Genomic DNA, 25,952 nt, shown 5'->3' on the forward strand with positions numbered 1-25,952 from the left:
AAATCAAAACATTTCACTCATGCCACTATCTCCCAACACACCTTCTTCAAAGTACTCGTGTTCCTCATGTCCTCCATGTTCTTGATGTGCATGTCGCCGCGATCGAAACGTATCATCTAGCTCCTGCACTGTGCCTGTACTATCCCCAAACCCCCCTTCCTCCATGCTATCTCTTGTACCCGGTACCGGTGTCCGGCCAGTCAGTATATCATACAAACTATCATCTGATCCCGCTTCCTCGCCCTCCTCTTCGCCCTCCTCTTCACCCTCTTCTTCGTCTTCATGATCAAACCGCAGAATCTGGTCTTTGCCCTCCGGCCAAACGACAACGGAAGCTTGAGTATGCGCGAGCGCGAAACAAGGTTTTTTACTACTAGCTGCAGGGCCCGAGAGCCAGGATACGGTCCAGCGTGCGGGAGTCGCGACTGCGGGTTTAGCAATGTGAGGGGATAACGAGAGGATGGACGGTGGATGTTGCGTAGTGGCCGATGAATTCGCCGATGAAGATGACGTCGAGTGGGAGCGCTGTGAAGCCGTGTACAAGTACACGACTGGTTCGTCATGCGCAGTTTGGATAACGAGACGATTGGGGTCGCAGGGGTGCCAGAGGAGTGCTTTCACAGGAGCGTACATTATGAGGATCGAGCGGGGACGGAGACTTCGCAGGTCCCAAATCCAGACTGTGCAGGGTGTGCTGTCGTCTCTGCTTGCGCACATTGTGCCTTCGGAGTTGAAGCTGAGCATGCCGATGCCTTGTTTTAGGAGCGCATTTTCGTTCTTTTCTAGGGCGGCTTTGGGAGGTGTGGCGGGTTGTGGTGTGAGTGTGAAACTACGGGCGCCCAGGTTGTCGACTTGCTCTGTGTACACTGGTGCGCTGGGTACGTCGATGACGGGTGTGTGGTCGAGGAACAGGATGGGTGCGAATGTGCGTGTAGAAAGGATGCGAACACGACGGTCCCAGCCGCCAACTGCGAGACGTTCATGTCCAGGGACCCATTCTAGACTCTTGATGCCTAGGCCTTCTACATCCCATTCGCTGACGTCCTCGGATGCTTCGCGGGTTATGGTGCGGTACAAATGCCCATCCGCCGTATATATGCAAAGCTTGTAACCCGCAGACGCAGCGTCCCAGATGGCCAGCCAGCGCCCGTCACGACTCCATCTCAGACCAGCGGCGTCTGTAGTAGGGAGTTCGACTCGATTCAGAACCTTGTACGTCTGCGGTGCAAGAAGCAACAAGATATCGGTCCCTGATGCACGACACAATAATGCCAGAACACGCCCTTGTCCCCTTCCATTCCTCAATCCAGTATCGTCAGCAGGTCGGTAACCCCACCCCTTGCCATCTTTACCAGGAAACTTCGGATCGCGTATCTCCACTACCCGACCCGTCTTCAAGCACCATATCTTAACACAGGCGGTAAAGTCGGTCCAAACAAGCACCTCGTCCTCTGTTCCTCCAAACTCGACGTGAACATTCTTCCCCATGCCACCAGAGCCATTGCTAATCACGGCATTCCATTTCTCATCGCGGAGATCGTAAACGCGCGCGGTGTCGTCGTCGGATATGAGGACGCGATTCGAGCAGGGACGTGGTGTCCGTGATGATCGACGGGGAGGTGTAGTGGTGGGCGAAGATGTGCGTGTTGATGAGGTCAAGGGCGGAATGACCAGGGGTGACCAGGTAATCTTCGACGAGCGCAAATCATGGGTGGATGGGAGGGCGATAGTACGGACCACCTCGAAAGTATTGAGACATCGGATTTGCAAACGTGCACCGTTGACACAGGCAGTATGTGTCGCGGTCGGCGAGGGAACAGACAATGTCGTGGCTGGTGCGAATCAGTAACTGCTGTGTAGGATAGTCTGTTTATTAGACGCACATTTGATTTGCTGGGATATCTCCATGTTCTCCATTGCGCTGGACACTGACGGTCGTCTCAAGTGGCTTTGTCATGGGGATGTTTGTGTCCGGTAAACAAAAGGGAGCGACGGGCGTTCAGCCAATGAGCGTTCGAATTGGCCGCAACTAGCGTGAACGCTGTCCGCATGGCCTCCGGGCTTGCTCGCTCATATGTACAGGCCTCGTGGTTAAAATAGCTCATCTGGTTCAACAGACGCATTCAGAGTCATTGTAATCCGAGCCAAGGACACTGTGTTTCGCAGGTCCAAAGACTTGATTTCTACCACACCCAAACGCACCAACAGTGGGGGGTGTTTGTATGCACATCAAAATACAACAAAAAAGGTATATGGACAGGCATGAAACGTACTGAATACAGTCTTCGAGAGAAAGCATATCCAGTATGAAAGCATGGCCGTGCAAAAAAAAACTTGTATATGAAGAAATGGTGAAGAAAATGCCCAAACGCTTGCTTGCCAAATCACTAAATTCGAAACATACATCAACCTTCATCTTCATCGTAAAAACCTCAAGAAAGCTCATGTGCTGTACACAGGAGCCTTGGTCAAGACTGTTTTGCCGCGAATCTGCACTGCGAGTCCGACAGCCAAGCGTACGCGGGGTGGTGCAGACTCGTCTTTCGTACCAGTCGAGCTGCCTGGTGCGTTTTGTGTCAGACTCTGCTGGCTACCTCCTTGACCAAGAGAAGATTCCCGCTTGCCTAGGGAAGCAGGAGTGACTCCTGCCTTCTTGGACGTGGCGAAACCAAACATGCTGCGTTTCTTGTCCTCTTTTGAAGTCTGACCAACTTGCGGTTGAATTTGATCTTGCTCTGCGACGGAGACGCCATCATCTGGCTTCGATGCCATGCTTCTGATGGAAATTCTGTCAGCATCATCCAGCTCGACTATGGGAGCTGTTAAGGCGGGTATGCCGGATTCCAGCTTCATCAAGTCGCTCACAATGCCATGACCCGGTGGAAAGTACTCAATCTGCACTTCTCGGCTTTCTAATGGCAAATGTTGGGCAATACTGATAGCAAGCTCAATGATCATTGGAACACCTCCATTCAGATCCGGAGGCGCGGGGTCATTCAGATGAATCTGGAGAGATGCGATCAGTTTTTCGTTGAGCGTTTCGGTCAGTTTCTCTCGATACGTAGTCGCTTGTGGTGCTTTCAGACTATCCGCAAGGCCTTCTAGTGTAGCAAGCCGCCAGCTGACAATCTTCGCAGCAAGTGACTCTTCATCTTCTGGACTATGGCAAGGGGGCGAGAACTTCCGGATATTCGACACAATCGACTGTAGTTGTGTCGAAAACGCTGGCTCAAGATCCGGATGAAAGTATTTATCAAATATGTTCTCCACTAGCCATTGAGAGATGAATGCACGACCGACTGCAGTCATTTCCTGCTTGCCCGTCTCCACAGCTGTCTTGTTGACTACTGGGTGCAGCCACTGTGGTATTGACTTCCAGTCCTTGCGAATGGAAAAGGACAGTTGTGCTATTAGTCCGTCTAAGCGATTGAAGCGGGTTGAATATTCACTGTCATCCCACGATGTGCGCGAAACAGATAAACGCTGGTTTGCAAGGGTATTCTGCAGTTGGTGGACCTGGGTTTGTTGTTCGAAAAAGTATCTTTTGACCTTTTGATATTTTTCACCTGCAGCCTGTCAAACTCAATGATCTTTCTCTTGAGATATTGTACTTACGTAAAACATCATGATCCTTTATCATCTTTTCAATTTCCTCCTCCGTCATTTCGGACGCAGATGTGCGCGGTGGAGGTGTCGCCCGCCCCATTTCTGAGCCTTGTTGACCTTGCTTGTCAGCTCGATATGGCTGTCCTTGGGAGGCTGTGGGTACGACGTTGGCGTCGAACGTTGCGAGGCCCGGAGACACAGGCGGCTGGCCGAAAGTCTGGCCTTGAGCGGACGGGGGCTGGAGCTGAGATGACTCTTGCGACGGGGCTCCTGGTTGTGATTGGCTACTCTCGTTCACTTTCCTCACAGTGCTTCTGCTGCTACTTTGAGCACTTGGTGTCATACCCTCCTGTCCTTGCTGATGCGATGCGTTGTTCAGTGAATGTAGCTCCGAAGATAGAGGGTGCTTTCCCTGCTGCGATTCGTTGTGTTGGTAGGGCGTGGGCTGAAGAGGCGACGGCGGGGCAAGCTGATGGGACGAGGGCGGTCGGCGTTGCTGGGACTGCTGTGGCTCGATTGACTGTTGTACAGTCTGAGGATAGTGTTGTCGTATGGCCTGTGGGTGGTGCAGTTCGGTCTGCAGTTGCGCGATCGGCAGAGCAGTTTGAGGCTGGCGCTGGTCTGGTTGAGGCTGAAGTTGAGATACAAAGTGAGGCTGCTGATGATGCAGGCTTTGCGGGGAATTCTCTAGCGATGATTGATTATGCGCTGGCGGAGGCTGTTGCTGCTGCTGCTGCTGGTACTGGTAATAGTTCTGTTGAATGTCTTGTACTGGAGCCCCTTGCCCATGCGGCTGAGTGGACAAAGAGCTTGGCGCGTTTTGTGGAATGTACGTCTGAAAGTTGCCTGACCCCGTTGAACTCTGGGTAGTGGGCTGGTAGCTGTGCTGTGGCTGCTTGCGGTGAACTTGCTGTTGTTGCGTTGGTTGTTGTTGTTGTTGTTGTTGCTGCTGCTGTGGACCTTGACCTTGTTGGTGTTGCTCTGGGCCGTACTGATCTACCCCGCCTTGGGTCGAATAGCTGCCCTCTGTGCTCACCCTGCCAAGTGGGGGCCGAACGTAAGGTTCCTGGTGCAACTGCGCAGCGAACGGCTGAGGGTGTTGCACGTTTTGTTGATATTTGGTGTCTTTGGGAGGCACTTGAGGGGACTCGTCGCTTTCCTGCTGGAGGAATGGATCAAGGTTGTCCTCGTCTTGCTCTCGCGATGTGGGCAAGTGGGAAGAGGACCCCTGGTGTTGATGCCAATGTGGCGGGCGGCTCTCTGCCTGTGCGTGATACTCGTGCGCCCGAGGGTCGCTTTTCCGTACCGACTGTCGCCTGCTTAGGCCGTTCTTCTGAGCTTTGGTCTCCTCGTCCTTGTGTCCTCTGACGCCCGCGGCAATGCGACTGCGCAGCGACTGCTTCTTGTTTTCGGGGCTGCTGTATGCAGGAGGAGGAGAGTGAGGCTGGTAGGGGACGTGGTTTGGCGATTCGTGGCCTGCCTGAGATGTAGGCGGCGGGCTAGGCTGTTGCTGGCAGTTCTGCGATGGCTGGCCTAAGGAGAGGTGTGCACTCAGTCTGTGAGTTGCATTTCGCAGAGAGTGGTATTCGCTGTATTGGCCCTGGGTGCTTCCAGAAGAGGCCGGTGGTTGTAGAGAAGACTGCTGGCTATGGACGGGCGGTTGATGGGCGTCGGAGGCCTGGTATCGCTGGGCTGCTGCGGCTTGGTCGCTGGCTTCCTTTGCAGATGGCACGGGCGAAGGTTGGTCCCTTACTACGGTGTTATCGACAGAGTGGTGCGACCGGTTCGACTTTGTCCATGGAAAGTTAGGCATTGCAATGATGACAGCTCCCAGTTCCGCCGCGAAGTATGTTGATGATGGCGGGGCGGAGGGTGATGCGCCCAGCTAATAATAAACCAAGCCTGAGCAACGGTTAACCTAGGCGATGATTGCACCCGAACGAGACAGCATTGCGCGCGGTTGGACAGCTGTCTTGAAAAGGATGGGATGGGCTACATAGTAGATGCGCGTCTTCCGCCATCAGCCCCAGCCCTGCCCGCACGTGCAGGGCTGATGAGCAAATGAAACCAGATGCAGGCGCGAGTCCCAATCCCGGTGCAGCTAACTGCACAAGGAGATGCTGATATGGCGGCGGTGGCAGTGCTGGCGTCCCGCGATGCTGCTTTGGTAGTCTACCACAGGCATGTTACTGTGCTATGCCGTCTAGTCGCTGTCAAAGTGTACTAGTTGAACGCTGTATTATCATTTGTCATGGCGGATGCAACGCACGACAAGCACGCCAAGTGGGGGAACAGTTCATGTACGTAGATAAGTATGACCCACTGGAGATTCTGCCTCGAAGAGACACCCAGCCTTGCGCTCCATTCCTCAGCCTGCTGTCTAGTTACCGAAGGCGCAGAGCATACACGTGCTACGTCTCCACGAGAGAGGTAAGCAGTCCTCCTCAGCTTTGCCCATATCCATCACCACCAAATCTGATCAAACCCACAGTGTCTTACAGTCAAAAAAAGTATCACATTACCTAAACACGACTTTCCAAAATTCCATCTCACGTATCTTGGCCTATGCCGGCCCTTTGACGCGCAGGATCAGCTCGACGCCCGACTGCTCCTAACGCTGCGCAGGCAACAAACCGGCCCTTAGTATAACAGGCGTCCACGATCAGGCCGCCAGCCTGAGTCAACTAAAAAGCACCGCTGCTGTATTCTGCACAAGGTAAGCAAAAAGCGTCTCGAAAGCTTGACGTCGCAAGGCGGGGGGCTTATTTGACCATACCTTACTCTTACCACTTGCCGCAACATCATGTGTCGCGCGCTGTGTATGTTGCAAGTATGGTAAGCACAGCGCCAATCGGATCTTTACCTCAATTTTACGCCCTCCATGACATTTTGCTGGCTCAGGTTTCCCCCTGCTGCTCCACAGTTAGGCCCAGTCTACTCTATTTTCGGCCACCGGACGTGTGCTAGCTTTACTCCATTTGCTAGGCATCTGCGATATTACTCAGTCGTCTTCTTACGTAGCCTTCAGTGCTGGATTTGATATCAGATACTTGCTCACCCTAATTCGTCACTCTGACTACTGGATTGTATCTGGGCTTCACGATTGCATTGGTGATTTTCAATGACTAAAAAAAGGTGCTTGCGGGTGTTTCAAAAGGAATGCATGTGTATGTCAGAGCGGTTATGCACGCTTCCTTCAGATTGTTGCCTCCAAAAAACCAACATATGCAGCATTGCGGCGCTGGGCAAGGAACGCCGCAACAATGTGACATCGCGCAGCGCTTCCTAATCAGCCTTACACTCTCACTAAATCGTCAAGATCAAGAACGAAAGGGTCCAATGCCAAACGTGGTATCATTTCCTGTGTGGAAGAAGCATGACTTCGTAAATCAAGAGGTTGATGTACATATTACTGAACTTCTTCAACATAACCCAACGCCTCGCCAACCTTGACTTTTTGCCCTTGTTCGATATTCCAGTGAAACCCACCTTTTCTCTCGCCACGTGTACCACTAAAGCCCTCGTCCAAACTAGGTCGAATGCCCTTCGGCGCTTCAAAGACTAAGACAATTGTACTGCCCAACTGAAAACCACCCATTTCCTCGCCGCGCTTGAGTGCGTACCCTCCCAAGACACGGCTTGCGCTCGTGTAGGAGGCCTCAGCGAATCCAGAATACGGCTCACCACGGGCAGCGGCTTCTTCCGCAGCACGGTCCGCCGCAGTGTCGGTTGTTAAGCTGTTTGTGCGAAGTTCGCGATCAAAGTTGATCTTAATGGAACCAACGTTGGTTGCGCCGACCGGAGTGTAGGAAAAGAAACCCCAGCGCCATCTTCCTAGGAGAACCACACGCTCGTTCAGGGTAAAGAGACCAGGCATAGTGCGTTGTAGGTAGGGCGATACACTATAAAGCTCGCCAGCAAAGTGACGACGCGACTCAACAACCCATGATACAGGTGAGTGGAACCTGTGGTAGTCGCCTGGCGCAAGATATACAACGCAGTAGTAGAGAACCGTAGGTGTCTTTAATGAGGCGGGTGCCCACCATGGGCGCTGTGATTCACTCAAGGCAAGGTCGGCACGTACTTCGGCTTCTGACGATGGCTTTGACGGAACTGATTGATCCGTCGGCATTTCAGCAGGCTTCCCGTCTTTTGGCCATGGTCCGGAGAAGAGGTTTGGTAGAGTATATGAGATACCGTTCACGTTTGCAAATTCCTCATCCGCGCGCACAGTGTCCTCTTCGTCTTGTGGTGTCTTCTCGTGCTCACTAGCGCGAATTTGGGAATTTGCTACATTTTGCTCTGGTGTACTGGGCCTTGTAGATCCTAGCAGAGCGTCCAAACTATATGTTACACCTTTGACTTGCTCAACTTCGCCGTGCTCGATGGTGCCAAATTGAATGATCTTGCCGTCTGCGGGAGAGAGTACTGCGTTGGGGTTGGGATCTAGAGGACGTACACCGGGTTTGAGGGTGCGGTAGAAAAAGGCGGCGAGGTTGGGGTATACATGTAGATCTGGTTCCGAGACTTCGGAGAGACTAGGAAAAGTTAGATACAGGGACGATGATGATTATGGGGCGACTTGCTTGACACCAAATATCCAAGAATACAGCTTGAATCCAGGCACACGAAGGTAGTAGGGTATGTCGATCTCATTGAAGCGACCCCACAGTCGCGACAACGCCTTGAGAGGAAGGGTAGACATGACCTGAACGGTCCATGGTCCGCTCGGTCTTATTCTTTCGCGCTTCTTCGGACGACCTTGCTGATCCACTACATTGCCATCCGCATCCCTTCTCTCGGCTTCTGTATGCTTTTCTCTGCGTTGTATGCGATATAGCTGAAATGCACCCAGGAAGCCAATACCGAGTGCAATTGGTATTGGCTCCCATTTGACTTTGGTATTCTTGAGTGCGGAATTGAGCCGCGACCTAAAAGACTCCTTCCTGTGAAAATTTTGTTCGCTATATGACGCTCGAGTCGACGTGAAGGTGCGAGATGGGGCAGAGAGGCGCGCATGTGGGTGTGTGGGTATATTGCATCGCGGTCGGATAGAAGCTCGAATGAGCTGGCGCGAACAGGGAGTCGCCATGTTATGATGCATGCATTTGCGATTTCTACCGTTGTTTTCTCGGCCACATCAAGATGAGGAGATTCGCAATGGCAAAGCGGGAAGATGACGGCGAAGGCGTTGGGTGGTGTGGGAAAATCCACATGAGCGGCTAACCCATGACGTACCCACTGGGGAGGGATTAGCGCCATTGCGGCCGTGGGCTCGGAGGTGTTTCCACGAGCATCCAACACTTACTGTCGCATCACATGTGCATGTCGTCAAGACACCTTGAATATACAAGGGTAGGCGGCGGAAAGTCGCATATGTAATATCCAGGGCTTCGGAAGGTCAGCCTGATAAACTCCTCTTCACTGCACATGGCAATCGACGTTGTAGTTGACGGCGAATCCGGAGCTTTACTCTAAAACGCAACGTATACAAACACGTCGCCCACTCCCAAACCGAGAACCTTCTATCGCTCTCACCATAGTCGCTGCTGCACATGGAAGGCATGGCGGACGCAGAGCAGACAATCAACCTCAAGGTCCTTTCGCCTTCAGCGGAACTAGAGGGCGGCATCACCCTCGCGGGCCTACCCGCTTCTATCACGGTCAAAGAGCTCCGCAGTCGCATACACGATGCTGTGCCCTCCAAGCCTGCCCCCGAGCGCATGCGCCTCATATACAGAGGCCGAGTGGTAGCGAATGATGCAGACACTCTGACTACCGTGTTTGGCGCTGACAATGTATGTTGCTACTATGGCCAAATGGGCGCTTGCTAACCAGAACCATAGATACGTGAGAACAAGAACCAAAGCCTTCACCTCGTCATACGAGAGCTGCCTCCAACTGCATCTTCGCCTGTCCCGCAATCGTCTTCTGTCCCACCAAACCTCTTCCGCTCTGCTGGTCCAGATGGCCCAGCCGCGAGCCCTCTGCAGACGAATCCATTTCGGGCTATACCACAGACACGACCGGCTTCACAACCTCAAATACCCCAGTCGCACCTTCCGCCTCATCGCCTTCCGGGACAAGTGAACCCCATTCCCATACCATTACCCGCACAACTCCATCAAACGTTTGCTCAAGCAATGGCACACCAAGGACAACAGGGTGATGAACAGCCCTCAGATCGAACTAGCGAGCAGCCAGATCAAGGTACACCGGCAGCGGGGGATAGGACGCATACACCAATCCCTTCAGGACCGTCGAACCCTCCTGGAAATGGCGACCAGGCGATCAGGCGAGAAGGTGTTGCGCCTAATGGAGCACGATGGACAGTTACGGCCTTCAATCCACTTAACATAGCTGCGCGACTCCCGCCGCCTGTCGTCACATTCCCTGTCCCGCATGCACTAGCTTTCGGTCGTCCGCCGCTTTCTAGCGACAACCAGCGGTTATTGCCTCGTGTGCACAGGATCTTCTTGGAGACAAAACGGGAGATTGATAACATTCGAGCATTGTTGCAACTGCCTGGTGCATCTGATGCACAGAGTGGAGGGCTCCTCACCTCAGATATACCTGCCTCGTTGAATATCCCTGTATGGCGAATCGAGCGACTACGTCAGCACCTGAACACAGTCAATCAAAATCTGGATGTCGTTGACCGGGCTCTGGCGTTGCTTCCTACAGAGCCTGAAGTGACGGCGCTCAGGCGCTCAGCTACCGAGTTGAGGGTTGATGCTGCGGAATTGAGTATTGTGCTCGATCGTCAACAGGGCGAAACGGCCAGGGCTACTTCGGATACAGCACCAGGGGTGCCCACCATAGCTGCGGCATCATCAACTACATCCCAGACCCGACCAGGAGATGTGACACAGACTGTACCGACAGATGCACCTGCAGAGCTGTTCCTTTTGTCAAGTCCCCAGGGTCCGGTAGGAGTTCTCTTCGATCAGCGAGGCACATACACCACAGCCCCAATGGTGCCCACTCTACCATTCCAGAGCTTCTCGAGTCAATTTGCACAGAACAGACAGCTCATTGCTGGTCTTGGGCAGCAAATGGCACAGGGGACAAACCAGCTGCATAATCAAGTAGCTAACATGCAGCCAACACCAATAGGGCAGCCAGTAGCTGTTGGACAGGCTCAAGATCATAACCGAGGATATGATCAGAATCAGAATCAGAATCAGAATCAAAACCAGAACCAGAATGATAATCAGAATGGAGTGCAGCCAGAAGAAAATGATCGGATGGCCAATATCGCCGGACATTTGTGGCTGATCTTCAAGCTCGCTGTCTTCGTCTACGTCTTCGCTGGAGGTGGTGGTATTTACAGGCCTGTAATGCTAGGTGCTATTGCTGGGATTGTCTATCTGGCACAGATCGGCATGTTTGAGGATCAGATCAACTACGTGCGTCGCCATTTTGAGGCTCTTCTTCCTGTTGGCGCTATGGCCGAACGCGCTGCACAACCCATCAACCAGCGCCCACGAGGTAACATATCGCCCGAGGAAGCAGCAAGGCGAATACTACAACAAAGACAAGAACAAAGGTTCGCCTGGTTACGCGAGAGCTTGCGTGGAGTCGAGCGCGCTTTCACTCTCTTCATTGCCAGTCTATTCCCTGGTGTAGGCGAGAGAATGGTTCACGCACAGGAAGAGAGAGAGAGACTGGAGAGGGTAGCAGCACGGGAAGAGAGAGAGAGACAGGAGGAGGAAGCGAGGAAGCGAGAAGAAGACGCCAGGGCACAGCAGCAACAGCAGACCGATGAGAAAGCTAGTGAAGCCAGGGTTGAGATGGACAGTGAGGTTACTCCAAGCAGCAGTTCAAAGGGCAAGGAGAGGGCTGAGGAGCAACACGTTGATGGGTCAGCCTCATCTTCATGAGGTGTCGAGAGGTATACTCTCTTTCATACATGTTTATAGGTTTTCTGGTTCCGGTCATCACATGGCATCCTTCTGTACACATTGCGAGGCGAGCAGAGTCCGTTAGTTATGAGCGGCATTCTTTGACATGCCCTGCCAAGGAATTTCATCAAGTATTTACCAAGTACATACCGGAAGCTAGACATGACATGATGCACTAAACAAGCCTTTTTGCATCACTAATTCCCCTCCCATCTACCGACTCATCCGTTCCACAAGTCTTTTAGCCAAAAACGCTCTTTCTAAATCCCTGATGGAAAACAACCCCAGTCAGCACCAGGTATCGTACCACCACCTTGCTCGTCTGACAAATGACGACATGAGCCGTAAACAACGGGTTCATTGCTGCATAGTATCTGTCTCTTCTCTGGGACCGATCTGTAAAAAGCAAAACAGACACGTGTGCCGCAGTGGCAGTGCAAGGGGCTAAGCTAGCACGTGCGTCCATTGAACCATGATTTGTCCAGCTGCACGCTTGCACATGGTATCGGTATCGAGCTAGACGGCGGGTGTACCTGCGACAAGAGTGCACCTGAGACAGAAGCAAAAAGCAAAAAGAAGAGGGTGACGACGACTGGCGGGACACGGGACGGGACGGGCAAGCTAACGACGGTGCAACAGAGCGACGTCAGTGAACAATAGGCTAGGTGACACATTATTTATGTGAGATAGTGTTGGAGAGAAGAGTATCATCTATTGATTGAAAGCATTATCATTACTGGCCAAGCGTGGAGACGACGATGCAAGAAACGACAGCGACGATACGAACATCTCCCTCAATAAAAATGACAAGAACAAGGGGATATCGAATGCGACCCTCGGGAAAGATCCCTCGGTAAAAACCTGAGAAATGGAGAACAATTAACCACCCAGGCAAGAAAAAAAAAAGTGGACATGTAGGTTGAATTGTTTTCTTTTGCATTTTCTTTTGTTTAGTTGCGACGACGTAGACCAGAGTCACCGGGGAACAAGATGCCATTGGGATGGTACTTGTAGCGCCATGACTGCCAGTTAGCACATGTCCTGTGCATCTCTGCGTATCCATCTTGGGCCTTGATTTCGGATTCGCGCTCGAGGAACTGGACACCGAGACCGGCAGCAACGTGGAAGGGGATGTGGCAGTGCATAAGCCATGCGCCAGGGTTGTCCGACTCGAAAGCAAGGACCAAGTAGCCTCCAGCGGGAAGATCGGCCGTGTCCCGACGGATGGGGTTGTCCGTCTTCAGGGTTGAAATATCTCCGTTCCAGACTGCGTTTTCGACCTGTGCGAGGACGTAGAAGTCGTGGCCGTGGAGGTGGATGGGGTGAGGAAGTGGTGGGTTAGAACTGTTTTGTTGGATGACCCAATATTGCCACTGAAGCCTTTGTTAATGACCATTAAACAGTACTAAGTACAGGGGACGACTTACTTGGTGTTTCTCGTCGACTGCAAACACGTGGCGGTTGTTTCCGTAGGTAACATTGCCATCCAACACCGACTGCAGAGTAGGGACTTCAAGATCAACTGCCATGGGATTACCGTTGACGAGCCATTGGACCAGACCCTGATTTTGCGTCACGTCACTAGTCCAGTTAGGGTTGAAGCCCACGCTCAACTGTTCGGGCATCTCCTGAGGAACAGTCGTCTTGGCATAGGGTACAACATCCTCATCGTAGCAGCCCGACGGAAGCGAACCAGTCGTGTCTGGGTCTTCAGTTGGAGCGCCAGCATATCGGAAGATACTCCTGATATTTGCTGCATTGGCATTGGGACCGTCGCAGTTACCGCCGGTACCAACACGTAGCCAGTAGTTGCCCACAGCTTCAGTTGCGTTGATGATGACTTCATACCGTTGACCTGGCGACGTTGTTAGTGAAACGTTCATCAACAGTGGCTATTTCGACTACATTCTCGTGGCCGGGGTGTCGTCACACAGAACGATGTTGTGATAAACAAAACGGGCTTGCATCTGGACACAACTTCGGTTCAACTTACCGACTGCAAGGACCAAGCTGTCCGTGTAGAAAGGTTCAATGGGCGTGAAATCAGCCGAAATGACCTGGAACTGATGCCCATCGAGGCCGACATGAAGGTAGTTGTTAATACCAACGTTCATCAAACGCAGCAAGTGAGATTTTCCCGGAGTTAGGATCGTTTCGGCGTACTTGCCGCCAAAAGATGAGGTCATGGAGCCATTGACAAGGACATTGTCAGCAGTTGGAGGGCCATTTGCATGAACGGCTGCAGCGTTGACGGTGAAGGTGGTTGCGTGAAACCAGTCAGTCATTGGGAAAGCGCCAAGATCAATATCGTAGTTCGCCGTTGAGGGTCCTTTGATGATCAGAGGACCCACGATGCCGTCACCATACTGCACCGAGTAGTGCGAGTGATACCACTGTAGCGGTTAGCCGTCTTCCGGAAACATGTCATACACACACAGTGTGTGATACTTACGGTAGTGCCATATTGAGTTGCTTTGAATCTGTAGAGCTTGGAGTCACCGGGTGCGATTGGGCATTCAGTGATACCATTTACGCCATCTTGTTCGTTTGTCCCGAGTTGCCTCAGACCGTGCCAATGTATACCTGTACCGTTGTTTTCAAGGCCATTGGTAACTGTGATCTCTAGAACATCTCCCCAGTCGGCAGTAATAGTCTATGACTCATTAGAAAAGAATTATTGGCATTTTAACACAGCACTTACTGGTCCTGGGTATTGGCCATTAATCAAGAACATCGGCCTTTCAAAACCGTCTGGAGCTCCAGTGGTATTGGTGATGGTCAGGTGATACTTGACTGTCTTTCCAGTATCTGGCCATTCAACATCCATGTCGGTGTCGATGTTGAAGTCGTCAATCCAGCATCCTCTTGATTCTGGACCATGATTACAGGCAGTCTCATATCCTTGTCGTTTGCTGTGTCCACTGAAGAGACCAGTGTTCTTCCAAGGAACCTCCGGTGTTCTGGGGGCGAGACTTTTATGAGGTACAACAGATGAAGTGACAGTGGGCAAAAGAAGCCCAAGGGCGGTAACCACCCTCGAAATTGAAGAGACCATGATGTAGTAATGAAAGCTCAAGAAAAAGACGCAATTGCAAAGGAAAGCTACCGGACCCTTCAAAAGTAGGGCCAACGAATGCAGCTCCGACCAAGATTCTGATGTACAAAGAGAAGCGAAGGCTGGCTGGCCTGCCAGAGAATGGGTGGTACAAGTAATATAAACCAAAGCATGGCAGACTGGCCTTGATTCATTAGTGGGTCGAACAATAGCCCTAAACGGCACGGGTGACTAGTGGTGAAGTGTTCCCACCACTAGTAATTGACATGATACCTCCATATCAAAGTGTAGCCGCGGCTTGTGGCAGATACCAAGATCGCCATCACGACGGTGTGCGGCACATGAACGGTATAGATGCTGATTATGACCACTTGCCCGGAAAGGCGAGCACAAGAGACGGCTGCATATCAGCCCTAAGCAGAAAAAAGGAGAATTTTAAGTGGTTGAGGAGGAGGTGAATGTCGGTATTACTTGCGTTGCACGACCGAATGCAGCTAGACATACCGAAGCTGGCTCCAAACCTCGACCGAGGACGACAGACCAGACGGTCGGCAGAGCTGCAGGCATGTCTGAGCTGTGTACTTTGGGAAAGCCACTTCAGCAGGCTGTGGAGCGGCTGCAGGGGGTAGTGGTGCCCTGGCTACGCATGAAGCGGGGTCTCAGAGGACTAGTTTGACATGTCGGTGCAAGGCGTAGATGGTATACTATGGATAGCACGCGGGCCAGGGCCCGGAACCGGGCTCTCCATGAAGTTGAGAAGCGTCTCCGAGGCTTGGAAAGCTTGATAGTCGAGCTAGCGAGTAGAAGAATCTCGAGAAGGGCAAGCGAGTCGCGACGATCTGTACTAATGTGATAAGCGCTAGGCCGCGTCCGGCGAGCGTCTCGGACTTCTGAGAGGGGTCCCGAACCTCTGTTCCGACGACAACATCACCATCTCGTAACCCTGGCCTCTGAGAGCGCATCGCTGTCCGTCTTAGGCCCAATCTGGCATTTTCACTCGCATACAATCGCCTGATTGGAATGGTTTCCACTGTTTCCATGACGTTTCGTCCCAAACGAAGACTATTGATATGCATCCGAATGCACCGGCTGCCTTAGCTAGGCACAAATGTACAGCTCAATTGAGGCCTCGATGTTTCGGTACAGCTTGCAATGCTCACATCTTGCCACTTTAAAGTGCCTGAGTCGAAGGCCGCGTGCTTCGCTACGTGGCTTGGGGAGCAATGTTGGCATCCGACAGCCTGCAGGCGACCGGAAAGATTTTGCCAATACAGAGTGTGACAATCATGGACTTGAGTAGGCTTTGCAACACATGCAAACTGGGGTAACAGTGGAGAATCGCAGGGCTGCAAGACCCTTTGCGACGCCACCCTACCGGTGAGGCTTCACGGGCGTTTGCTCACAGCATTACTCGCGCCATGCAGAACGACTTCGCAGAAAAGAAATGCTCAACAGTATTCCCTAAGATCTGATACTGCTGTACCGAAACGCCTTAGTGGGTACGGGCATGACAGCGAAGCGCGCCACAATATTGGAGAGGCAGTGTGCATGTCTGCTTACTTGCAGGCTACAGCAAAGCTCCATACTCAGCTCGCCGTGGCTCATATTACTCCACCAGATGCAAGACACCAACTTGCGTCATGCTCACCGTGTTGTTGTCGAAGGCGGAGTAGGATCCAGACACACGCCCATTGACGTAACAGTTAGCTGTAAGGCGTCTATTTCCGGTACACAGTCAGCGCTACACGTTCAAAGAAGAAACGAGCATCAGTAAAACATCTTGTCAAGTTCTCGGCTCGAGTCAGACTAGAGAAAAGTAACTTGACATCGCCGGCCAATTGGCGCCGAAATTAAAAAGAAACACCATTGTACAGTTGGGGCCCAGGCTGCAGCAGTTTAATGTCGCTACTGCAAAGTACCTGGTTCGAGTATCCTGCGCATCTGCACCATCGCTCGACCCTGGTCGCCGTTTATTCAGATAAAAGCTCCGGGACTAAGATGTAGTCGCATGGTTGTGCATACTAAACTGGGCCGATCAAGGGACGCCAACACGCTTGTCTGCTGATCGATTGCCGTTATCCGTACAACCAAAGACACAGGAAAAGAGCCGCCTGAATGGACCGAGAAACTTCCTGATGTTTTCAGCGTTTTAACAGATCTACCAGGCACACCGGATCAACCTGGATTATCTTTGACAGTACTTGGTCATTATCGCGTTATCAGTGGAATAAAAGTATGTACAAGACCAGAGCAGATACTCACGGTAGGAACACAGGTTTCTCAGCATCCATATACCTTGTTGTATCGTCATACATGTTGATCATCTCCTCTGCAAGTAATCCACTCCAACATCCCATAGGTCAATAGCAAGATGTAAGTGATTGAAACTCTCACTGTTCCTGCATCATGTGCTACCTACGGGCTCTTCCGTACCAGCAATCTCTCGAGCAAGCAATCTTGCTTCCGAGATCTTAGGCAGGGTATCTCGACAAGCGAATATATATGTATTGATGACGAAACCCCCATGTCTGGTCTCTGAGAGGGCTATGTGCAAATAGCCTGAATGATCCTACGTCTGCCGGGGGATCTACGGCAAGCAAAGTGTTTTTCTAGACGAGTCGAAGAGAAAAGAGTAGAGGAGAAGATGTTTACAATTCCTAGGTGGATGGGAGTACGAATTCGTTTGGTGTTACGCTCATGTTGAGCAACAACAGCTGTGTCACTCGCTCCACTCGTTGAAATCTCGTATATGCAACGGATGCGGATAACGTAGATTGAATGATGGTACACTGGTAACCCTGGTGTATCGCAAGTAAGTGACCCTCTCTTTCTCTGTAGTGGTTCCTTGCAGCCATCAAGACATGGTCTTCGCCACGTGCGCACATCCACAGTGCTCGACGCGCGGCTCGCGTGGAAGCCCCATAGATTCTCTAGATCGTCAATCGATGTGGCGCATGTATCAGCACGTTTCATACATTGAACGCGCACCCCGTACCAGAAGTAAAAATAGTAAAGCTTAATTCTGAGCGTAGCAGATGATGCTCAGCCTACGCCATGACAGATGGATGGCGTTGACTCGAGCACGGATGTATACTACTCGACTAGCCCCCACGCTACTGCTATGGCTAAATGTGAATGTCGTACGCATACATGCTATGGCCGCTTCAGTGCATGTGTTAACTTAGGGGGCCAAACGATATCAGCCTGAACGTGGGCCAATCTATTTTCTTCCCTTGGAATGGAGTGACCTCGCATAAGACGTACATATTGTAACTCAGCTTAGACATAACCATGCTTTTCTCCACAAAAGGTCTGCACAGATATCTTGCTGAATGCTTAACGAACCTCCTTAATGCCAGAAATAAACCCGAAGGTGTCGTCGCCTTTCGCACTCTTATTCCACCAAATACACACTACAGCTGTCAAAGCAACACTACAAATACACAACCGGAGGGTCTCGATGCCCACAGTACCCTCATTCTCGGGTTGAATTACGACTTTGAAACGTACCCTTTAGGATTCACCAAAATAACACAAAGAGACCCAACACCCTCGACTAGACGATAACATTTTGTACCCCTCGTACCCGCAGCATCTATCCCTTACTTCTCTTCTCCGTACCCTGACTCCAGGTTCTGCACTACCTTCATGAACAAAACAGCAGGAGAGAGAAGCTCGAAAAGCACTCCCAGTTGACCCAAAATTCTTTGAACTTACAAATGCGACATGGCTCAGTGGACAATAGTAGGAATGGTGAAAAATGCGCGGTGTCTGGAGCTAGACCGGGAATCATAACCTTGCTAGAAGATTTACCGAAGCAGTATTGGTTGTATAGTGGTAAGGATAAAACGCTACTGTGTATGAAGTTAGCATCGGTGCCATGGCCTTTACAACAAGACCAGCGAACATTCATATCATTTCTTGATTTGGCTGAAAAATACCAAGTCGTTGCGTAACACATTATACCAAAACTCCACATATATCATCATGCTAATAATAACCCAACCCAGATCCAAAATCCCTTACATCACCATCTTAAACGCCGGATCCCTATCATCTCCTCGTCCTTCGAATTCCGCATACTTTCCACTCGCCTTATCGCGGTTGATTTTCCACACCCACGCCACATTCGCTGCGACCCTATCATTCACGTTAGCTGCATATCCCGCCAGCAAAACGATGGAAATCCACCTGTACACACTAGAAAAGAGAACAAGGAGAAGAGAACTTACAAAACCCAAGCCGCACACAACAACCCCAGCATAATGCTATGACTCTTATGGAAATTCGGCTTCTCGCTCTTCTGATACGTAAAGCTCGCGACGAAACCACCCGCATTGGCAATCGCAAGCTGCAGCGCCGATGTAGTCGCGCGCTTGTAGTGGCCAGCGGAATTATTGCTGTTCCAAGAAAGAATACATGGGACGGAGGAATACATGCCTGTAGCCATGAGAAATGTCATTCCGTATTGTACTTTCGGGTTCGTCGATTGGCTGATGACTCCGTAGCCGATGATAGCAACGGGAAGGGTACACAGCATGACTGGGCCACGTAGAGCGAGGCGGTCGGAGAGAATGGCTACAAGGACGGTGAAGACGGAAGCGACGGCGTAAGGAATGACGGTCCAGAGCTGGGCTTTGTTGGGGTCCTTGGCGAAGCCGTTGTTGATGATTGTGGGGAGGAAGAGGCCGAAGGAGTAGAGGCCTGAGAGGATAGAGAAGTAGGCAGTGGCTGTGAGCCAGACTTGGAGGTTGAAGATGCCGCGTTTGATTTCGGCCCAGTCGAAGCGTTCGTGCGAGGCGGATGCTTCACCGAGTCGGAAGCGGGCGTGGGCTTTTTCGGAGGGGCTAAGGAAACCGGCTGATTCGATGGAATTGGGAAGGAAGATAGCAGAGCATGCGCCGACGACAACGGTTATCAAGCCCTCAACTATCAGGATCCATCTCCAGCCTTCGAGTCCGCCTGCTGGGCCAATGGCATTGAGGCCTCGAGCGAGGAGTCCGCCAAAAGCACCAGATAGAGAGGCTGCAGTATAGAAGATGCCTATGCGTAGAGCGAGCTCCTGGCGGCGATAAAAGTGAGAGAGATATAGTACCTAGCAAGGCGTTAGCGAAAGACGGTTTATTACGTCGCCAAAATCTTACCATTCCAGGCAATAGGCCTCCTTCAGCAACGCCCAGGAGCGCGCGAACAGAAGCAAAAGACGCGAAATTTGTCACAAATCCCAAGCACATGGTCAGGACGCCCCAGATGGCTGTCAGAAAGGGTAACCATATCTTTGGCGATACCTTTTTCAGCAGCAAATTGGACGGGAGTTCGCTGCACAAATTTAGTCTTCTGGACTGCATCTGCCATACAGGAAGCTTACCTCGCAATATACGTAGCGTAAAAGACGCAAAGCCCAATAGCGTACTGGTGGTCCGTAAGATGGAGATCATTCTCCAAACCAAGAATCTTCGCATTCCCAACGTTTGTACGATCAATGAACGAGCACAGGAACAGCAGGGCGAGAACCGGCAGGATGCTAGAAAACAACAAAAATAAACGAGTCAGCCACGTACATCATCCACAAAAGCCCTCAAGATAAAGACATGGAGAGCAGGAATGGAGAGAGAAACATACCGACAATCGATCTTGAACAACAACCTACTCGTTGCCTTCGGATCCTCCAGAAGCCCCTCTTCAAACCCCTCACTCCCACTCCGCTCAACCTTTTCATCCTGCATTTTATCCACGCTCATCGTACTCGCCCTCTATTTCGCACCGTCTCTTATCTCCAACCCTTTCGCCTCTCTGAGCTATCTCAAAGGCCCCAAGTAAATAAAAAAAAGAGACAGAGCCAAAGAAAGCAGGTAGAAAGACTGAGTCGGCTGCCACGAGCAACGTAGCAAGTAAGCAGCGCAACAGCGTAACATCCAAGCACAGGAACACACCCCTCCCCATCCTTTTAAACATCCCCAACCCCCCCTCTCTCCCCTCCATCTCAGCTAAACCCCTGCAGCGCTACCCATCCCGACCCCACGGGGCATTCTCCACCGCAACTCAGCACTCAGCACACAGCAACGGTTGCACGGCTCCACCACGTATCCCCCCCTGCGCACCTGATTGGCGCAGCACGCCGCTCGGAACACAATAGTAGCCCACATGCTGGCCCGGCTTGTGCGTTAGCGGTAAAGAAGCAGCAAAGCGATCAGTCCGGCGCTGTGCCACGCTTGACGGTCCTTTTTTTGCGGCCGAAAGAAGGGCTGCCAAAGCAAAAAAAACACACATGACAAGGGTGTGAGTGTGTGTGTGTTTAGGGTTGCTTTGTCAAGAACATCATTTTTACGTATGTCTGCGGTCAAGCAAGAGGAATTTGCGTTGCACATGAGCGATGGGTGGCGTCCTTTTTGGGAGCGAAGGAGCGAGCGAAGATTGCATGGGCGTCCTGTGTACCAAGCTTTTTTTTTCGTGACAGGCGTGGCGAACCAAGAGGTGCGAAGCCTTTTCGCTTGCGTGGTGCTTGTGTGTGCTTGGCTAACATTTCCTTGGTTCCGCCCGCGTCAACTTGAGTTTTTGTGGGGGGGTGTTTGGCGCTACGTGTGTCAGCCAGGAATTTTGAAGAGGCTTTTTGCACATACACATACACATACACACACACCTCATCAAGCGGAGCAAAGTAGATAGTGACAGAGGACTTACTTTTTTTTATTGCCATGTTTCCCATTTTGGAAGGAGGAAAAAGGTAGATAAGTGACTTACTTACGCGCTGGAAGATGCATGCGTTGCGCGCTTCTAGACCGTCCTTTAAGCACCTTGCTAGATAAGAAAAAGGTGGGGACGGAAAGTATACCCGGTACACCGCACTATGTACAAAGAGCTACTACTGCAACATAGAGAAACAAAAATGCCACTACTACTCCATCGTCTTGAGATCACTCGCGACTTCAAACTTCGCATCCGTCTTCGCCTTGACATCCTCAACGCTAACCCCCGGCGCCGTCTCCGTCAGCGTCAAAGTCCCCCTCTTCCTGTTTACTTCAAAGACACACAGATCGGTAATAATAGTGCTCACGCACTTTGCTCCTGTAAGCGGCAACTGGCATTCCTGAACAATCTTGCTGGATCCATCTTTAGCAACGTGTTCAGTCGCGACAACGACTTTTGTAGCATCGGGATTGCTAACGAGATCCATGGCGCCGCCCATACCCTTGAAGACTTTGCCGGGCACCATGTAGTTGGCCAGGTCGCCAGAGGCACTGACTTGTAGAGCTCCAAGGATGGATACGTCGACGTGGCCGCCGCGGATCATGCCAAAGGATTCGGCGCTGTCAAAGGTCGAGGCGCCGGGAAGGAGGGTTACGGTTTCTTTGCCGGCGTTGACAATGTCTGCGTCTACTTCTTCTTCCGTCGGGTAGGGGCCCATTCCTAGAATGCCATTTTCGGATTGCAGCCACACCTTGACGCCATCGGGTACGAATGCTGCTGCGGCTGTGGGGATGCCGACGCCCAGATTGACGTAGTATCCCTGCTTGAGCTCCTTTGCTGCCCGACGAGCGATACGATCGCGTCGTTCGGCGGCTTCGTTCTTTGATGAGGCGTCTTTGGATGCAGCCGGTTTTCGCAGCTTCTTGATCTCAATGTTCTTGGGGGCGGTGGCTGGGACGATGCGGTCGACGAAGATGCCAGGGAGATCGACCTCGTTGGCATCAAAGGTGCCTATAGGGACAATCTCTTCGGCTTCGACAATTGTAAGGCGTGCGGCTTTGGCCATGATGGGTCCAAAAGCTTTGGTGGTGTATCTGCTCATATTTTCAGTGAAGCTCAAGGGATTGGGATCTCTCAATTCCTACCTGAAAACACAGTTACCAGCTTCATCGGCCTTGTGTGCACGGATAATGGCGACATCGCCGGTCAATGCAGTCTCCATGAGGAACTTCTTGCCATTGAACTCTCTAACCTCACGCTTCTGTCCGTAGCCTACAGCCTTGCCCTCCTTGTCAAACTTGGCCGGAATCTGGCCATCTTGCAACAGTGTATTTACTGCAGTGGGTGTGTAAAATGCTGGGATGCCTGCGCCACCAGCGCGTATCCTCTCTGCAAGCGTACCTTGCGGACAAAGCTCAATTTCAATACCACCGCTCAGATACTGCTTCTCAAGCGCCTTGTTGTTGCCGAGAAAACTTATAATGAGCTTCTTGACTTGTCCGTTCTTTGTAAGATGTGCCAATCCTCCTACGTCTTCAATGCCAGCATTGTTTGAGACGGCTGTTAACGAATGTAATGACTCCGGCCCACGCTTCTTCATCGCTGCGATCAAAGTGTCTGCGACACCACACAACCCGAATCCTGCGCTCAGGACGGTGGAACCAGGCTGTACATCTGCAACTGCTTCGTCTGCATCTTTGAAAAGCTTTGATTTCGAGCGGTCAATTGTCGGCGCGCGCTCACTGATGCAGCGCAATTGACCTGTAAGCCGCCATCGTGGTGGCAGAGTTCGCGCAGCCCGCAATTGTGGAGGAAGAGATCGCCGGGCGCATAGCCGTGAGGGAAGAGCTGTGAGCAGCCGGCAGGAAGCAGGCAGGGTATCCATTGTGAAGTAAATTACGGACGCAGCAACAGCGTGAACGGTCTGGTTAAATCATTTGAGAAGGGGTTTCAACAAATGCCGACTCATCCAAGCGGGCGACGATTTCGCGGTCGAGCTCCGAACATGGGTCCTGGAGCGCGTGCGACAATGGCACTGCAACTCTAACGTCATGCATCTTTGGATCCGTCGGTGCCAGTTCAAGTGCCGAACGGCGAGCGACCTTGGAGCTTGGAGCGGGGCTTCGTCTACCGCCTCGGTCGGATCAGGCTTAGGCGCGCTGCCGTCCTCCTGGCGAAGCCCGAGGTTCATCCACCCTCTGCATCCACACGCTTGGCCACTTGCTAGTCACACGAGCAAGACCGGCCGTCCCGTAATACGGGGAGTCGATACGCATCTCTGCCGTGCCATCAGGGAAAGTTGAAGTCAGGAAGATTCATCCAGTCTGTCCATAGCGGGTTGGAGTCGTTCCAGGGCAGATCGAGCAATGCTGTAGAGAAGAGATCCGAGTTTGTAACAGTCTCATTGACCTCGTTATAGGACATTGCAGAGAAATCTAACCTGTCAGGCCAGTAATCGCCTACTGGATCATGTCCCAAGGGCTGACTATTAGGATTTGGCATCTCATTGTGCATCATGCTCGAGGGCGAAAGGAGATCTGGTATAGCCATTGAGGTTGGTGCAGGCTCCTGCGGAGGTACGGGCGGTGGCATCTCAATGTCAGGCGCCTGCTTAACCAATACGCGCAGAAATCTACCATACACAACTGATGCCCCGTTCCGATGGACAGGTGTACTGCCAATGCGTTCCAGGACGGTTGCCGTATCCTCTATCAGGTGCCGCACGCTTGGGGCAAGGCTCTTCTTATTGCCACTCCCCTCGGGTACGGGTGCGCTTAGAGCCAGCGCTATGCTGGCTGCAAAGCAAATCATCGTGACGGTGTTATTGGGCATTGACTTGAGACGTCCCTCGCCTTGGATTGCTGCGCGCATAACATTGAGCGCCGAGGATAACGCAGACTTGCGGAACGAGCGCTTGACTTCTGGTGGCGCGCTCGGATGGTTCAGAAGCATTGAGTAGGTCGAGAGTCGTGTGTGTGTAACGAGTATCTCGACATAAGGGGGTAGGCTCTTGCTCTCTGGGTCACTTATAACTGAAGGCCATGCCCGAGACCAATTGTCGAAGAAGCCCTCAATTGACTTGTCGATTTCCTGCGCAACCTGGGAACCTACTTCGGCCGAGCCATAGTTGTCGCATCGCGTGCGTACTTCGGCAAAAAGGTTGTCGAGATCGCGACGTAATACTGCCATGGATACTAGCGGACCGTCCTGGGCATCCGAGTGCTGGTGGTCATGCCATTTATCGCTGTATTGAATCAAGCACGTCTTTGGTACACAGTAGCTGCGGCCACGAGCGAGGCACACGCCACGCTCTAGCACAAACAGCGCAATCCAGACCCTTTCTCTCCGACGAAGCAGTCGCTGGCCCCATTCAGAAGTCGGGTCAATGTCCTCGAAACCATCCATAGCTAGTGCTTTTCTTGCGTCAAGACACTCTGCTTTGGGCATCTGCCTCGTGAGCTCCGGACCAAAGGACGTAGATGGAGTGATGACTTTGTCTAGCATAAGATCCAAAGAAATAGACAATGCCGTAGCTAGATAGAGACTTGTGTCGTCGTCGCTTGCATGCGACCCTGGGGGCATCCATGGTATGCTCACCATGAATGCCAGGACGATTTCAACGGATCTGTACTTTCGAACAATGACCTGTTCAGCTAGAAACCTGCGGTGAAGAAGTAGTCTTTTGGCCAAAGCAGACGTTTCTGGTAGGAAGACGGCCGTCACAGCCAGCAATGTCGTAAACAGAAAGGCTGAGCGGTTTCGGACAAAAGGTAGAGTATGCACCACTGGGTCTAGACCCCAGCGCGTGTGAGCTAGTCTTTTGTGGAAACTGCGTCTTGTCAGCTACTTGATGGAATTCTTTTGGCAATACGTACTATTGGAGGAGCATCTCCGCTTCATCTTTGGTAACCAATCCTACATCAATTGGATCTAACCCAGATCCTTGGTCCAAATGCGCCTTCATTGGTAAGAAGAAGTGATGAACATCGAGGAATGCGCTTTGCTCGCTACCAGTAAACCTGCCTTCTGGGCTGGCGACACTTGTATTGTACGACTGTGGGGTGGTGGCAATCCTCAAGTCTGATGCGCGGGCTAAAAGCTGAAGCGGATTCTCGACATCTTCAACGGCAAGCTGATCATCGCTTGAAGTGCTGGCAACTTCTTTTGCTGGCACATAAGATAGTTCTGCTAGTACTGGCGGTGATTTTGCATCTTGACTAGGGCCAACGTCTCCTTGTGCTTCGTTCAAAAGCTGTTGCAAATGCTGTAACGTGCTCTGGTTGACAGCTACGTCTGATTTTCTCTTCTTGATTGCTTCTTCTACTTGGTAGATTGCTTTCTCCAACCCTGATCGTTTGCTAGAACTTGTAAGCTTAGCTAATCACACTAGGAAACGATACTCACTTTTTCACGCCCTTTTGCCTACCACTAATTGCCAGTACATCAAGTCAGCGCATGTTTCGCTATGGGTTTGTATCGGGACGTGACGTACATATGGAACTCGGGTATAATGCATTCGACGCCTACGCTAGAGCATCTTTCACACACAGAAGCGCCTTCTTCGCGCCGGCATTTTATCTTGCTTTTGCGGCAATTCAGACATGCCGCTTGCTTGACGTTCATGTCTTGGGTGGCTTCTTGGCGGGCTGAGTGTTAGGAGATTTGGTTAGGGTGCGCCGCAGATGACAGCAACATGGTAG

The 25,952-nt window shown here is 51.7% G+C and overlaps 6 protein-coding genes across 6 annotated transcripts; 1 reads left to right on the plus strand and 5 right to left on the minus strand.

The window, feature by feature from the left end:
* Positions 1 to 3: 3 nt before the first annotated feature.
* On the minus strand, positions 4 to 8,790 carry PSV08DRAFT_406716 (phosphatidylserine decarboxylase proenzyme; the record flags this gene model as incomplete). Its single annotated transcript, XM_066093749.1, has 7 exons — positions 8,193 to 8,790; positions 7,025 to 8,144; positions 4,913 to 5,491; positions 3,616 to 4,870; positions 2,456 to 3,566; positions 1,884 to 1,921; positions 4 to 1,832 (listed from the first exon to the last, which is right to left on the minus strand). Exons 1-7 carry the CDS (start codon positions 8,708 to 8,710, stop codon positions 4 to 6), a joined length of 6,450 nt encoding a protein of 2,149 aa, XP_065950014.1. The 5' UTR covers positions 8,711 to 8,790.
* A 380-nt stretch (positions 8,791 to 9,170) lies between these two features.
* PSV08DRAFT_358255 (uncharacterized protein) lies at positions 9,171 to 11,726 on the plus strand (the record flags this gene model as incomplete). The annotated part of the gene is made up of 2 exons (XM_014220187.1): positions 9,171 to 9,404; positions 9,453 to 11,726. The coding sequence occupies 2 exons, from the start codon at positions 9,171 to 9,173 to the stop codon at positions 11,487 to 11,489; spliced, it is 2,271 nt and encodes a 756-aa protein (XP_014075662.1). The 3' UTR covers positions 11,490 to 11,726.
* Positions 11,727 to 12,180: 454 nt separating this feature from the next.
* PSV08DRAFT_258948 (uncharacterized protein) lies at positions 12,181 to 12,483 on the minus strand. Its single transcript, XM_066092482.1, has one exon. It carries the CDS (start codon positions 12,448 to 12,450, stop codon positions 12,244 to 12,246), a length of 207 nt encoding a protein of 68 aa, XP_065950015.1. The 5' UTR covers positions 12,451 to 12,483; the 3' UTR covers positions 12,181 to 12,243.
* Positions 12,181 to 14,565, minus strand: PSV08DRAFT_214209 (multicopper oxidase; the record flags this gene model as incomplete). Its single annotated transcript, XM_014220188.2, has 5 exons — positions 12,181 to 12,883; positions 12,938 to 13,365; positions 13,504 to 13,903; positions 13,963 to 14,163; positions 14,212 to 14,565. 5 exons carry the CDS (start codon positions 14,563 to 14,565, stop codon positions 12,461 to 12,463), a joined length of 1,806 nt encoding a protein of 601 aa, XP_014075663.2. The 3' UTR covers positions 12,181 to 12,460.
* A 3,818-nt stretch (positions 14,566 to 18,383) lies between these two features.
* Positions 18,384 to 20,456, minus strand: PSV08DRAFT_214213 (major facilitator superfamily domain-containing protein). The gene is made up of 5 exons (XM_014220189.2): positions 20,188 to 20,456; positions 19,934 to 20,089; positions 19,710 to 19,884; positions 18,798 to 19,660; positions 18,384 to 18,705 (listed from the first exon to the last, which is right to left on the minus strand). Exons 1-5 carry the CDS (start codon positions 20,304 to 20,306, stop codon positions 18,588 to 18,590), a joined length of 1,431 nt encoding a protein of 476 aa, XP_014075664.1. The 5' UTR covers positions 20,307 to 20,456; the 3' UTR covers positions 18,384 to 18,587.
* A 778-nt stretch (positions 20,457 to 21,234) lies between these two features.
* Positions 21,235 to 25,875, minus strand: PSV08DRAFT_406721 (uncharacterized protein; the record flags this gene model as incomplete). The annotated part of the gene is made up of 6 exons (XM_014220191.2): positions 21,235 to 22,346; positions 22,398 to 22,990; positions 23,662 to 25,081; positions 25,128 to 25,610; positions 25,657 to 25,680; positions 25,745 to 25,875. The coding sequence occupies 6 exons, from the start codon at positions 25,873 to 25,875 to the stop codon at positions 21,461 to 21,463; spliced, it is 3,537 nt and encodes a 1,178-aa protein (XP_014075666.2). The 3' UTR covers positions 21,235 to 21,460.
* Between the last annotated feature and the right edge of the window lie 77 nt (positions 25,876 to 25,952).

The sequence above is a fragment of the Bipolaris maydis genome (assembly GCF_028858645.1).
Source record: "Bipolaris maydis strain C4 unplaced genomic scaffold PSV08scaffold_1, whole genome shotgun sequence".
Classification (NCBI taxonomy): Eukaryota; Fungi; Ascomycota; class Dothideomycetes; order Pleosporales; family Pleosporaceae; genus Bipolaris; species Bipolaris maydis.